We start from the raw sequence: 15,034 nt of genomic DNA on the forward strand, positions 1-15,034 counted from the left end.
GTACAGAAACGAGAACAAAACTAACTAATTTCAGGAACTATGATAAGTTTTTATGTTTGACAAAGAAGTAACCAAAACCTTAGTTTTAAAATTATGTGAAGCCAGTTTTTAAATATAGTTTAAAAAACACACGAAACAAACCATAAAGTAAGAACCGGTTATTTTAAAAACTCTAGAACCGGAACATTTATATTGAGGTCCGGTTCTCTAGTTTAGCGTTGCACGTTGCACGCCCCTACAGGGCGTGCAACATGAGGGATTGTTAAAAGAACAATGCCATGGAGCTTCTTCACAAATCTCTATTGTCATATCACTTGTACATGATCATTTGACACATAGATTCATTAAAAACAGGATCCACAAAGATCCAAAATTTCTTCTTAAACAACATGTTTGATTCATCATCATCATGCATGAAGCAAAAATGGAGGAAGATGTTGCTCTACAACGGCCAAAAGCTCTTGCCCCTGGCCCGCCTCCTCCATCACTACACCACCCAACCGTTTAGCGGCTTCCACCAACTGCCCCCTTAGTTGTTGGGACAACAAACACCCACCCGTCTTTACACACTCCCTGTACAGTGGCAGGTACGCTATCGCCACCCTTAACGGGCCAGGCAGGTCCATTAAACATATGGGTGACCCGCCCCATTTCAAGATACTAACCAGATTAAAGTAATGAACCTGCCCTTGCCTCAACCCGTTTAAGAAAGCCGCTTCAGACCACTGTTCATGAAGAAAATCACGCAGCTCAGGTGCGACCGAATCGTCATCTGACCGGGAAATCGTATCCGCCACCGCGTATGTTGCGACTGGGTCGCCGAGGAAATTGGATTGTAAAAGAAAGGCGACACCATCGAGGGACCCGCCGCTTCTTTCACCGGCGGCTTTGAGGATTTCAATGCTGAGTGCCGCCAGGACGTGTTGTGGGACATGTGGGAGGAGATATGCGGCGATGTCGACTTGGCTGCTTGATGTGGCGGCTGTTAGGGCTAGACAAAGTTCCATGTCTCTGCAGCCTCGTTTGACGAACCACTGGACCACCTGCATGCAGCCTCTTTCGGCGGCTCGCATTAATGGGCCTAAAAAGGCCATGGCGTTTCCCTCTTCCACTAAGCATTCCATGGTGCCTATCTTTCCGTAGTGTGAAGCGAACCCTAATGCCAGGTCAACGTCTACATCCAAGCTGTTCCTTTGAGCAATCTAAGAAGTCAACTCCCAAATTAACACAGGAGCACAAAAACAAAAAACGAGAAAACAAGTAAGCAAACGAATTGAGGAAAAAAAATAACCAGTTTGACCTATCCATTTTGCCACCTCAGTAGCAAGCAACCAGGTGTGAGTAGAAAACCGAAAAAAATGAAAAAAAAAAACCGATGGCTCGGTTTTCGGATTTTTAATAACCAAAAATTTTGGTTCGGTTTTCGGATAACCATTTACAATAACCGAAAAAAAACGAACAAAACCGATAAGTTACAATAGAAGGCCAATCCATATATTTTTATGTTTAAATTTAAGTTGTTCATGTGTTTAACCCATGCTAGTAGAAATTATTATTTTTATTCTTGAATGTTAAGTAATGAAAACATTAACATGTTTATTTATAATTGAAATGATTTATCTATTGCCTACAAGAAATAACAAAATTTAATATAAAAAAATGATCTTCAAAGTATTATAAATGAAAATGTCTTAAAAAAACTTTGTAAAAACATAAAAATAGATTAGAAGGTTAGATTTATGTGGATAATATTAATTAAAAAGGTTATATATAATAACTTAAATGTAAACATCTAATAAAGATTCTTAAATTTTGGATTATACTTTTTACTTTTGAATCTTACGTATTTTTGTTCCAAAAACCGACAAACCGAACTGTTCCGTTGCTAAAACCGAAATAACCGAAAGATTTTCAATAAACCAAAACCCGAACCGTGCACACCCCCAAGCAACAGGTATGATCACATTCATTACAAATGTAAACTTTCTGGTTACCTGCAATAATATGCGAACGAGTTCTGTGCTGCCAAACCGAGAGGCCTCAAGAAAGCATTGGTTTACATTATCTGCACCTCCTTCCACTAACATGGCTAGCAACCCTTGAACAGCAGTTGCTGACATACCTGATGCCCAACCGGGATCGAAGGAACTTGAAAAGAGAGTAAGAGGAAAGCAAGCTGCATCGAATGCCTCTGTGAAGTCCTTTCCTGTTAGATGATTGCCAGCTAGATCCAAGAACGTCTTGAAGGCTGACAGCTGTAATTGAACCTGGACAGCAGAGTTTTGATTCACCCTGTCTTTGTTCCCCTGGCAACGAGAATGAAACCCGATACATTTCAAAGCCCATTCGGTGAACTTCTGAACCTTAGCACCAGCTTCAGCCTTCAGAACCTCATCTCCGTTACACTCCTGCAACCGCTCATGTAAACTGCAAATAAAACATAATTATAATCAAGAAACCATGTATTCTGAGGTAGGATTGTTCATGCAAATGCGTATTGTAATTCCATGTGCCCCATAAAAACATGCAACTTAATTCGCATAGTTCAACTAGAGTATTTGGCTATTGGTAAAACTAAAAAGTAATTTCATCAATAAAAAAAATTGTAGACCAAAATCAGTGTCAGTCGCTATTTTGCAAATCTAATCATATAACTGATTTCTAATGTCCAGATAAGAAAACTTTTGCATTTATCATGAGATCAGAGTAATAAACTATATATACACACAGACACACACACAACTGACTCGAACAAATATATTGTTCTCCCAACAGAACCAACTGATCAAGAAAATATGTTAACGGCTCTTCTAAGTTCTAACTTTCAAAAAAGCTGCTTTATCGGATCCTTTTGACATTCTAGAAAGAATAATAACAGCAGTAAGATGGGCAGAAAAAGAATTCAAAATATTATCAGTTTAAAAGCTGAAAGTGAAAAAATTACCGTTGTGCCATAACAGATACAGTGTCTGCAAGGCTCATTGTTCTGCTTTGGCAGGCTGAAACACAGGAAGCTAAGAACGAAGTCCTTAGGGCTGCTCTTGTAAAGTCAGAAGCACCATTCGAGATTATCGTTTTAATCAACCCAGTAATCCCATCAAGCTCCTGATGGGTGCTCAAAAACCAAATTGAATCCAGTGAAATACACAAAGCATCATTAAGCGTTTGCGGATCTGCTAAAGATATCACACTCTCCGCAAGCTCCCAGTCATGAGAACTCACAGCACCCTGATACAAACGCCCCAGCTCAATTCGATCTTGCCTACTAAGTTTCTTCTCTTGTACACATTTCTCACCATTCACACCACCTAATTTAACTTTACTTCCATCATTGTAGGTACAACCGCCACGCTCTTTAATCACAAGCGGTGCCTCCCTCGAGAACACCACATTCTCATCATCTGTGTTATCCGACTTACATATCACATTTTCATCATCCTGATGTTCGATTCCAGCCTCGTCGGTTTCCATCTCGTCACCAGGTTGACCCACATCTTCATGGCTCCCATGATTCCCTAACATAAACACAGCATCCTCGTCTCCCACAGCTGCCACAACCTTCTTTTTATCCATTTTCCACCACCACCTCTGGTCCAATATATGTTATATATAGCAACTTTAACAAATTAAACCTTTGAAGCAGCAGCAGAATGCATCCCAATCCAAATCCTCAAGCTTATCCAACTGATTGTTTCCCAAACACACAACAAACCGAAGCGAAAGCAAATTCAAATATCAATCGTGTTTCATTTCTCTCCACCAAACGATTCACAACAACCAATCAAAACCGAAAACTCAACTTAACAAGATCCAGAAACCGGTTCACAAATCACAATCCGATCTAGTTTAAAATACAACAACAAGAACATCGATCGCCTGAACAACAAAACGCATCTTCAAACACGTAAAAAACACACGCTTCCACCCACACGAACCCTAAATTTCACAACAAGAGACAGCAAACGGTACGAGCAACAAAACCTAACACATCACATCAAACAAAAAGTTGAAAAACACAATCAAACACCTACAATCTAACAATCATCATCCGTAGACAAGCAATCGAAGAGCAAATTACCTAACGCATCAATCTGCTTCCGTAATCTGCAAAACCTAACGGAAAACGTAACGGAAAGTTGAAATCATCGAAGGAGAAAGGAATATTAACGTTAACGATAACGATAACGAACCTGATTGATGGATTGAATGATTGATTGATTGAATTAGGGTTTGAAGGAGAGTGCGTGTGTGAGAGAGAGTTGTTAATTTCTGCAAATGAGTTTCTCGCCTCACCTTTACCTTTCCCCACTGCTCTCTCTCTCTCTCTCTCTCCTCTCTCTCTCTCTCCCTATCTCTCTCTAATCTCTCTCCTGTTGTTGTTTTCTTGCCCAAAATGTTGATGTATTCTTGGATTTTTGTAAGAAAAAATATAGGTATTTGGGTGGTTTTGTGATTTTTTTAGTGTATGGTCAATTTTAGGGGTGAAATGGGTGGTTAGGTAAATGATTTTGAGTTCTCAAATAAATAGGGGTTTGTAAAAAATTAAAACCGAAAACTGAACCGTATTCGTAAATTGTGGGTTCGGTTCCTAAGCGTATCTAGATGGTGAATTCAGTTTTCGGTATCTTACTTATTCGGATAACTAAACCAAATTTGAGTGAATAAACTGAATAATATGTTTAATCAGATAATCGAATTGATAAATCGGTTAGACATATTTCTAACTCAAAATGATTTTGTTTTCGGTTATAGCCAAAACCGATTACATCGATATCCAAACTGATTAACATCCCTAGAAATAAATATGTTTTTGGATCGGATTTGTAAAATTAATGGGTTGGATTAATGTGGTTTTAGGTCAAAATATACATAGTTTTGTTTGGATTAGTGAAATAAACGGATTAGGTTAAAATGATATAAAGTCAAAATAAATATCCATTTAGTTGGATTTAGCAAAAAAATAATAAACGGGTTTGGTTAAAAGTATTTTGAGTCAAAATATCTTTTTTATTTTGTTATAGTAAAATAATGAGTCAGGTTAAAAGGATTTTAACATATTTTAGTTCGGTTAGTAAAATCAACAGGTTAGTCGAGTTCAAAAGGTTATGCATAGTAATGTTATGACCTGAGATCTATAGATGTAGTTTTTAAAAGACTTAGTTTGCTATTAAAAATGCGTAGCTACACAACTTATTGCACGTTTACCCTCTGTCTTGAAATAATTTCCATTTGAAAACTCCGTATTTATTCACATATGAATTGTATAAAAAAAAATAAGACATAAAGTATTTTAATTAAATTTTGTCAAAAAAAAAAAAAAACAGGTTCAGTTAAAATAGTTTTAAGTATGTTCTTTTAATTCGATTTCATAAAAATAGAGGGTTAGATTAAATTGATTTTGAGACGATAAATATAGCTTTAATTTGGATACTAAAAAAGAGGTTAACACTTAACATTAGGTTAGCTTAATATAATTAAAACAGTTTGGTCTAATAAAATAACAGATTAAATGATTTTGGGTCAAAACAATAAATATACATTTAGTTAGGTTACTAGAATAGATGGATGAATTTAGTATGATAAAAATAAATATATTTTTGGTTTGGTCCGGTAAAATAACAGCTTATAATGATTTAAGGTAAAAATAAACATACTGTAAGTTTGGTTTGAACTGTTGTCTGTCTAGCAACAAATGTCTAAAATCCTCATGGATCAACAAGTTATAGCTTCTTGTTTTATTTAAAACTGAAACCCTTGTATATTTTTTCCTTATTTATAAATAATTAATTATAAAAATTATTGTAATTTAGAAATATCTTTAAAAATAAACAAATAATACATAACATAGAAATCGGTAATTCATATTTGACATATATAAACCAAGTCATGATCTCATTAAAGTGTGAACAGTAACATGTTGGGCATCATTATAATATTAACATGACCCGTCACACCATAAAGTTATGACAATTGACAATCTCGGGTCACGAGTTCAGGTTGTATGTTGTGGCCAGCCCACCTACCCACTGACCCACAGATGGGTATTCTCACAGATTTAGGGATGTGAAAAAAAACCCAAGCCCGATGGGTATACCCGTAACATACGGGCCAGGTATATCCGAAGCCCAATGGGTATAGGCCGGGTACAGGCTTAAAAATAGAAAAAATTCGGGTATGGGTACGGGTATGGGATTTAGTGATACCCGCCAGATAGTTTTTTTTTCCAAATTCAAATCCAAATCCCTCTTTAGCTTGAGTAAACCAAAATGCACCCAAGCCGTGATCGGGTCATTTGGATTAAATGGTGCGATTCTGGCCTTAATCCCGGCCGGGTTGATTGATAACTATAAATTCCATCAAGAACAAATTTCCACACATGTGACAACTGACAGGTCATATTTTACACAAAAGTACAGACAATATCCTTACACATTTGAGCATGCATGCATCTTGGAAAATAGAAACTTAAAATGAAGTTTTTTTTCCCACTAGAACAGTGACAGCCTTAGAGATATAGGGAAACATCATACTTCCCAAGATTTTACTCTTCGGCAGCACTTGCAGCGCTTAGGTCAACATTCAAGTCAAGAACCTACAAACAAAAAACCCGTTTTAGCACCGACTCTCAAGAATTGACGAGTGTCAATTTAATCCTGTTTATGTAATAAGAATCGGGTTGAAAAAACCTATGGCCATAACCAAATTTTTACAACCTTCTAAATTTGTTTTATTCATACAGATTGGAGTTTACTATAATAAAAGTATTATAGTATATTAACTATTTATAGATTAAAAGAAAAAAGGTTAGCCACCTATGTTTAAAATATTAAATCAAAGGAGAAACAGAGTAATGGAAAAGGGGGGAATTGTTTGCATACCTTTCCGGTAATCATTGAATACATGTGGATCACATCAATTACAGTCGACTCAAAGTGAGTTGTTGCATCATAGCTCTGTTAACCATTAAAAAAAGAGTTATGATCTTATATCTTATTTAACGAAAACAAGTATAGAAAAACGATGTGTTGTAAAAGCTTACGGTGGATATAAAGCAATTATCCAAAGATGGCTCGTTGACTGGTTCATATCTATCATAAACATCATAAAAGATTTCATCAACGGGGCCCAGAAGATCAAGCCCTGGCTTTAATTCAATTTCGGGTTGATCAGTTTCTGCCTCTGTAGATACGAATGCAATGAATTTCCCTTTTGGAGCAACATTGTGGGAGTATGAGCAGCAAAACAGATACCTGCAGAATACAGACCGTATTTTATTTTTTAACTATGACATTTCAAATAAAACAAGATAAATGCAAATGTAAACTATTCAGATAATGTGTTGAGAGTTAAGACTCACATGTCTGATCTGCGACCCAGCTGCTTTTGTGGAAGAATAACCTGAACCGAGTGTGAGTCATTTGTGTTCGGAATCGGATGGCTCATAATGCAAATTGCTCGGGCCACCTTGCCCACCTTCCTCACCTGTCATGAACCATGCTTATATAAATTTCAACAATGATAATTGATTTTAAAAATATATACATATAATTTTTACTAGTAATCTATCTGTTACAGAACTGAAAACCCCAATTTTTTCCTCTTTGTTTATTAACTTTATTTTTTGAGCAATATTGTTACTCATGCATTATAGACACCCTGGCTAGTACTAAAAAAACATTAGCCTAATTAATATGACAACTAACTAATCTCTGTCTATCTTTTAGGACATGCAATTATGCCTTCTATAGCTGAACATGTTAAAAGAAATAGATTATTTTCATTATATGTAATAGGGCTGCAAACGAGCTGAACTTTCAGCAAACAGTTCATGAACCGTTCGGCAGGAAGTTCGTTTGTGTTCGTTCGTTTGATAAATGAATGAGCACAAACAAAAAAATTAGTTCGTTTGGTTAAATGAACAAACATGAACAAAAGCCGAGTTCGTTCATTTATGTTCGTGAACGTTTGGTAACGTGTTCGTTTATGTTATCTTGTGTTCAATAGTTAATTAGGGTTTTTAATTTTATATTTATTTTTGATATTCTTTTATTTTTATTTGAGGTAACTGAGACAAATAAACCATATTCCAGTATTCCCATGTTCATTAGTATATTTTGGGTGGATCTTCTTAATGTTTATGATGAAATATGCCTATTTTATTCGAAATATAATATATGTTCATTTGTGTAAAATCTGGTTTCTCTCTGGTTTCCATCTATTTTCTAAGGACCATAATTAACGCCGTGTCATATCATCATGAACTGTTCATGAACAAATGTATTTTCTTAACAAACGAACACGAACAAGGCCATGTTCGTTCGGTTCGTTTGCAGCCCTATATGTAGCAGAAGAATGGTACCTTGTTAGGCAAATAGGAAGGATCGCAAACAACTTTCTTGCACTTAGCGGTTTCACCCTCTGAAGTAACACCACAAACCTTGCCTTCTTCATCAAACTCAACCTAAAATTAAAAAAAAAAATAGTGACAATTATAAAATATTTCAAAGGCTGAAGTTCAGATAACAAAATCATTAAAATTAGAATCAATAATATACTGATATGGAATACCTTGCACTCAGGTTTATTCAACATATAGGTTCCACCATACACAGCACTGAGCCGAGCAAAGGCCTACAATATATATTGGAACGAACATTAAACATTTAAGTGACTTGTCCTACAATATATATTGGAACGAACATCAAACATTTAAGTGACTTGACGTATAGTAATTTTAGTTAATAGAAAACAAAGTAACAGGAGAATAGGGCAAATGTAGCATAAAAGGTGTACCTGAGGAAGCTCGCCTAATCCATACAAAGGATAGATGTAAGGTGATCCTCCTTGAAAACGTGCAAGTGACTCAGCATAGAGCTAGTGCAGAAATAACGTTAAGAAATCAGTTAGTTCTCGTCAAATTTATTAATCGATAAGAGACGAATGACAAAAACTGATAAAGTGTTGACACCTTCATTCTTTTCACTGTATCCAGGGCAGGTTCGTTTAAGTAGCGATCGTCTCTATGCAAAGCTAGAGCATGGCCAATAAAATCCACAGTGTTGTCATCAAGACCGTATTTACTAAGAAATAATACATTATTAGTAATGTTTTCAGATAAAGATAAAAAAATGTTAATACATATTACAAATATTTCTTAGTGATAATACAGGATAAAATAGCAAAAAATAACTTTAAAACTTTATCTTAAACAGTAAAACAGGAGGCATACGCAATAAGCTCTCTAGTTGTCACACGTGTCAAATCCATCCCCTCGTGTGTTCTGGGGTCATCTTCCTTGTAGTCCTGAACATAAATGAAGAACTTGCGGGCCCGACGCTTCTCAAAAATACCCATCAAAGGAGACTTGAGGGCCTCCATGTCAGTAGCAGGAACTTTGTGCACCTATGCAGTTATAATTTTTAAATAACGTGAGACTACAAAGAATACGTAAGAAAACTGACAGTTGATGAAAAAGCAGGTGATAGAAACAACATACCTTTCCTTTGTTATAAACAAAACTACCATCCACTGCTTTGAAGTACAAATATTTTGTGACATCAGTGTGGATGAGGACGCGTACTAGAGCACCATTTGCCATTATAAACTTGCAAAACAAAAAATATCATAAGATGATTAAACAAAGACTAAAATGCCATTTTCATCCCCGAGGTTTGGCCAGTTTTGTGACTGTCGTCCAAAGGTTTGGTTTTCCGCATCTGGATCCAAAAGGTTTAAAATCTTGTCATTTTCATCCGGTCCGTTAACTCCATCCATTTTTCTCCATTAATTCAGGGGTAATTCCGTCTTTTTTGTTAACTTAAAGGGCAATTCAGACTTTTTTTCACTTTATGTAAAAAGACCGAAAAAACCCCTGAAAAAGACTGAATTGCCCTTTAAGTTGACAAAAAAAGACGGAAATACCCCTGACTTAACAGAGAAAGATGGATGGAGTTAACGAGCCAGATGAAAATGGCATGATTTCAAACCTTTTGATCCAGATGCGGAAAAAAAATTTGGCCGAAAGTCGCAAAACTGGCCAAACCTAATGGACGAAAAATGGCATTTTACTCGAAAAAAATAGAACTAGAAAGAAAGAAGAGTTAACAAGATGGATACCTTAGGGATCATGTCCACATTGTAATCTCTACTAGACCCTAAGTGAGCTGGAGGTTTATCACTTCCTCTAAATTTCTTCCACAGCTGTAATGTTTTGAATGGTTACGTTACTAAAATCTGTTCGAACAGTAGTTTATACATCATTATTAAACAGGGTTTAGAAACAAAACCTGAATAAGGTTGAGTGAGGTTGATTCTCCCCCATAATAGTCGTTCCTGTCCATGTGCAAAACCTGATTTCCAGACAAAGTGTAAGAGACCATAAATCTATTGGGCTAAAAATATGAAAATTGTCGGTTTGTACTGAGCATAAAAAATATTTCAAATTCATAAACATATGAACTGCATCAAACTAAAACTGTAATGAGCATTCAACAAAGCTACAATGTCCATCTAATTTAACTAAAGGGTGAAGATGAAAAATCAGTCCACAAAACTTTTAAAAACTGCTAAAAATGTATATGCATTATATTTGACTATAAAGTTTCATAAATTTAAAATACTGGGGTAATTAATATACGAAACCTTTATTGAATGCATTTTGTTCAAGAAAATATATTTGTGATTCGGATATCTCAATATAATTTTGGAAACATATCCATACTTGTATCCATCAAGATAAACCCAAATGGTATGTGTGTGGACAAGATTTCATTTTGACCAAATAAAACTGCAGGTGTACATAGAATTTCGAAAATCAATTTATATTCATACACAGCACAACAGAATAAAACTAACTGGTACATCTATTTACTATTCTTAGCAATTACAACGAAAGTCAAGGTAAAAATAACTTCTGGTGTACATACATAGCATAAAACGAAGTTCAATGAAAACATGGTTTATAAGGTTAGAAGTCATATACAGCTTTATGATAAAATAACACATAATTCATTTAAAAGCGATGAAATACAAATCAATATAAAAGATGAAGGCATACTGCTTAATATAATAAAAGATGAAGGCATGTTTTGCTTAATATATACTTTATTCACAAATTATTTCACTTGAAAACTACATAATCTTCAAACAACTCTTATCAGAATTTGGAATGTCATTTATTTATTTATTTATTTATTTATTTATTTATTTATTTATTTATTTATTTAAAAGCACATAAAATGTTGCAGTGATTATTTATTTAGCCAAACTAAACAAACATTGTAGGTGCCTCCATAGATGATAGATCATTAACAGAATTGGTAATCTAAAAGTTGAAACATTAGCAAACATAAAAGTTAAGACTGTACAATCCAAATTAAAAGGGAATACTATGCTGAGATTAGATGATGTTTTAATGTACTGTACTACTGCTTACTTAAATTTCACCTTAATATGCATTGATTCATGATATATAAATATACTTGTCTACAATATTGTCTTCTGCAGGACAAATACAAAAAGAAAAAGAAAAAGAAAAAAAAAAGAGCACTATTATTCATTTCAAGAAATAGGCTAACGAGTAAGAACTTCATTTAAGTCACTGAACCATCACTGACCCTATTGCTACCTTAAAAGAAATAGGGTCTCAGGCCCCATCATTGACAACTAAGCTCTGTTAAGTGAGAAAAAAATAGCCCAAAAATGTAACTTTCTATTTTTCAATTATCCAATGCACTTCGAATTTTATATCTAACTTTTAAAACGGTACAAAATCAACTAACATAACTATCATTCTATTTTTGTTATATGATTCAGAAACAAATAGAAAATTATAGTCTTTAACTTTTAACAACATTATCTAACCGCAAGAATGAACGGCAAGCATCAAATCTCATTAGATCAACAACTCTAATAAACTCGATCCCCATGGATTAATAACAGGGATATGACATACTATAAACAAACAAACTGAAACTTACACCTTATTAATCAACCGTCAAATCCAATCCAATCCAATCCAATCCAAATCAACACATATTCAACTAACTTCACACTCTGCCAACTTTGGTATCAACAAACATTTAACTAACACAAAATTACAATCAGCAAAACATACATTTAAAAAATCCAACTACCATTTATCCAAACACCAGTTTTCACAAAATGCAGTAGCACTCATAGCATAAAAGCACTTATATCCTTATCATACGCAATCTGATCATCATCTAACACAATATACAGACGCAGACGCAGATACAAGTATATAACTATCGTAACGGAATTTTTCTCAATTAATTGCAGAAACAACACACTCCTATCAATCATTTCAGATCTGATGCTCCAAACACATAATCGAAACGAAATGTTGACCTAAAACAACGAATCAACCATAATCCTTCACATCACACAACAAATAGTTAACCATAACATAATAATCTTAAAAAATAAGTTGCAAATATTGTTCGATTTAAGTATTGAAGTGATACCTTGAGACCGTCAACGGAGAGAAGACCACTGAGGATGCATTCCTTGAGGCCGGTACCGAGGACGATGACGTCATACTCTTCATCCATGGTGGATCGTGATACAGATCGAGTGAAAGGAAACTGATGGGATGAGATGTAGGGTTGGGTTGGGTTGAAATTGGAGTCAAAAGCGTGTCTTGTGGGAGTTAATATAGATAATCACCGGAACATAGATATAGATGCTTTGCTTCGTGGGGGGATATAAGTAGTAGACCAACGCATTTTTAGGCATTAGTCTTTGTTTTTGTTGAATTGCTACAATGGTCATTCAACTATATCAAATGTGATTTTTATTTTTATTTTAACGGTGAAATAATTAATTCCGAGCATTTTCGAAGCACTTACTGGATCAAATAGAGTATCCCAAGTCCACCATCAATTTCGGAAAAAACCCGGTAACTCACACGCCCGTAGGTAGGACAGTGAAATTACGTGTAAAACTCGTTTGGCTCGAGAATCGAACCCAGGTTTCCATGGGTCTCATATCATTGCCCACCGGTGCCTCACTCTGCACCAAGTGGGAGTTGAACATGCATCTATTAAGAGAAATGCAAGTCTTCCACCACTTGATTTGGAAATCATTGGCCAAATGTGATTTTACTTGGGTGTTAACACACCCTAAAATCTTGTGATGCAATTATATATGCATCGCATTTCGTATATAGGGTATCAAAACAAGATATTTGTGGCTCGTATATATTTTATATGAACTTTCGTACGCTTAATCCACTAAACATGTTGCTTGTCATACTATATGTTTATACATGCTATGATACTTTTATGCATATTATTTGCCATTAACTTTGCAAGTCTACGTTAACATATATGGTGCCATAGGAGTAGCACACCGCCCATTTTGGGGTCATTGTTAAGTATTCAATCAAAACGGTCTCGTTCAGTTCGGTGACGAGATTACGCTAGTGGACATTTTGGTTTGACCTATAGTTGGTGCATTCTAGTATGATATATAACGTAGTGTACAAATTGTCATGTTGGATTTAAGACATTTTAGTTATATGCTATGTAGACCAAACTTGTATGCTCGCCGACCCTTTTTGTATTGACGAATACTTTAATACATGTTGCAGGAAATGCATGATGATGCTCAAGAAATCTACTTAGGGTGGATTTAGAAACCATGGTCGGCCCTGAGGGTGGGCGAGGAGGACCATCGACCAGGGCCCGATATTTCGAATGGCACGTTATTTTAAAAAATATCCGATATGTATATGTAAAAAATAAATTAATAGGGTATACTCATACAAACACCAAGGCCGTAAATATTGTTCTGGAGAACTTTAAGGAGTCGAGTGCTACTCGCTCAAAGTCTCATTCAAAGCCACATTCATCTCACAAAGAGAGTTGTGTTCACTCTTCGTCTGCAAAGAGTGAACCAAAGAAGATAGTGTTTGATGATAAACCTCGTTCTTCTAATAGGTTATATGTATAAGTACTTCGTCTCTTGCAAGCCAGGAGACTTTACTGGTGAAAAAAGGGTGATCAATGCCATGAGATGGCTCGATGAAATGGAAATCATGGTTGATATTGGCGGTTGCGCTAAAGAGGATACTGTGAAGTTTGTCTCATAGTCGCTTAATGGCGATGCCCTTACTTGGTGGAAAGCAATGATACAATCTACGGGGAAGATCCCCCTTTACAACCTAGAGTGGTCTAAGTTCGTGGACCTAATAAAGGAAACTTATTGCCCTCAGAACGAGGTTGAGAAAGTAGAATCAGATTTTCTGAGTCTCGTTATGAAGAACATGAATTGTCGGCAGTACGTGATCGACTTCAACTCCTTGTCCAGGTTGGTACCATATCTGATCACCCTGGAGCCCAAACGCATTGCGCGTTTCATCGGTGGTTTGGTGCCGGAAATCAAAGGGCACGTCAAGGCTTCAAAGCCTACATCTTATAGATCCGTTGTGGATCTATCTCTATCACTCACACTAGATGTATTGAGAAACAAGTCAGTCAAAACTGAGATTGACGGAAAGAGAAAGAGGGAGGATGACAACTCCCAGAAGTCGAAGAAAAAGGGAAAGTTTGGGTTCCAAAAGAAGAAGAACCCGCAGGGGTCTAGTGACAGACCCGTCTGCAAAACCTGCAACCGGCGACACGAGGGACAATGTCGTCAGGATCAGCATGACAGGCCATGTGGCATCTATAAAAAGAAAGGGCATAAGACCCTAGACTGCAAAGACCTTAAGGATGTCGTTTGCTACGGATTTAATGAAAAGGGGCACATCAAGACTAACTGCCCTAAGAATGCCAAAAAGCCTGGAGAAGCTAAAAAGGCGAATGCATGGGCCTTTCAAATGAATGCCAAGCAGACCGTAAATGACGATAATGTCGTAACATGTACGGTCTTGATCAATGACGTCTATGCTAGAGTGCTATTTGATTCAGGTGCAGATAAATCATTCGTAGATCTTAAGTTTAGTAAACTTTTAAACTTGCCCATAAGAACTCTAGATATTACATATGAGGTAGAACTTGCTGACGGAACT

General features: G+C 35.9%; 3 protein-coding genes across 6 annotated transcripts in view; 1 reads left to right on the plus strand and 2 right to left on the minus strand.

Annotated features, from left to right (window-relative positions):
* Nucleotides 1-262: 262 nt before the first annotated feature.
* Nucleotides 263-4,410, minus strand: LOC110878415 (ankyrin repeat protein SKIP35). 4 transcript variants are annotated; one of them, XM_035974901.1, is made up of 5 exons: nt 4,191-4,410; nt 4,079-4,104; nt 2,945-3,684; nt 1,995-2,427; nt 263-1,202 (listed from the first exon to the last, which is right to left on the minus strand). In XM_035974901.1, exons 3-5 carry the CDS (start codon nt 3,571-3,573, stop codon nt 408-410), a joined length of 1,857 nt encoding a protein of 618 aa, XP_035830794.1. In that variant the 5' UTR covers nt 3,574-3,684; nt 4,079-4,104; nt 4,191-4,410; the 3' UTR covers nt 263-407. The 4 variants fall into 4 exon arrangements, with proteins under 4 accessions (XP_035830794.1, XP_021982412.1, XP_035830795.1 ...); XM_022126720.2 differs by having other exon boundaries at nt 2,945-3,981; XM_035974902.1 differs by having other exon boundaries at nt 4,079-4,113.
* A 1,923-nt stretch (nt 4,411-6,333) lies between these two features.
* LOC118480185 (guanosine nucleotide diphosphate dissociation inhibitor 2-like) lies at nt 6,334-12,712 on the minus strand. Its single transcript, XM_035974903.1, has 13 exons — nt 12,486-12,712; nt 10,287-10,349; nt 10,117-10,200; nt 9,497-9,604; nt 9,230-9,402; nt 8,969-9,080; nt 8,794-8,874; nt 8,569-8,631; nt 8,360-8,461; nt 7,358-7,482; nt 7,040-7,250; nt 6,879-6,953; nt 6,334-6,592 (listed from the first exon to the last, which is right to left on the minus strand). The coding sequence occupies exons 1-13, from the start codon at nt 12,570-12,572 to the stop codon at nt 6,542-6,544; spliced, it is 1,335 nt and encodes a 444-aa protein (XP_035830796.1). The 5' UTR covers nt 12,573-12,712; the 3' UTR covers nt 6,334-6,541.
* Nucleotides 12,713-14,149: 1,437 nt separating this feature from the next.
* The window catches only part of LOC118491463, a 31,837-nt gene continuing 30,952 nt past the window's right edge, over nt 14,150-15,034 (plus strand). The window contains exon 1 of the mRNA XM_035989270.1: nt 14,150-15,013. Within this exon, the coding sequence (XP_035845163.1) occupies nt 14,150-15,013 (864 nt within the window). The remainder of the gene's footprint in view (nt 15,014-15,034) is intronic.

This window comes from Helianthus annuus, chromosome 1, assembly GCF_002127325.2.
Source record: "Helianthus annuus cultivar XRQ/B chromosome 1, HanXRQr2.0-SUNRISE, whole genome shotgun sequence".
NCBI classification, from domain to species: domain Eukaryota; kingdom Viridiplantae; phylum Streptophyta; class Magnoliopsida; order Asterales; family Asteraceae; genus Helianthus; species Helianthus annuus.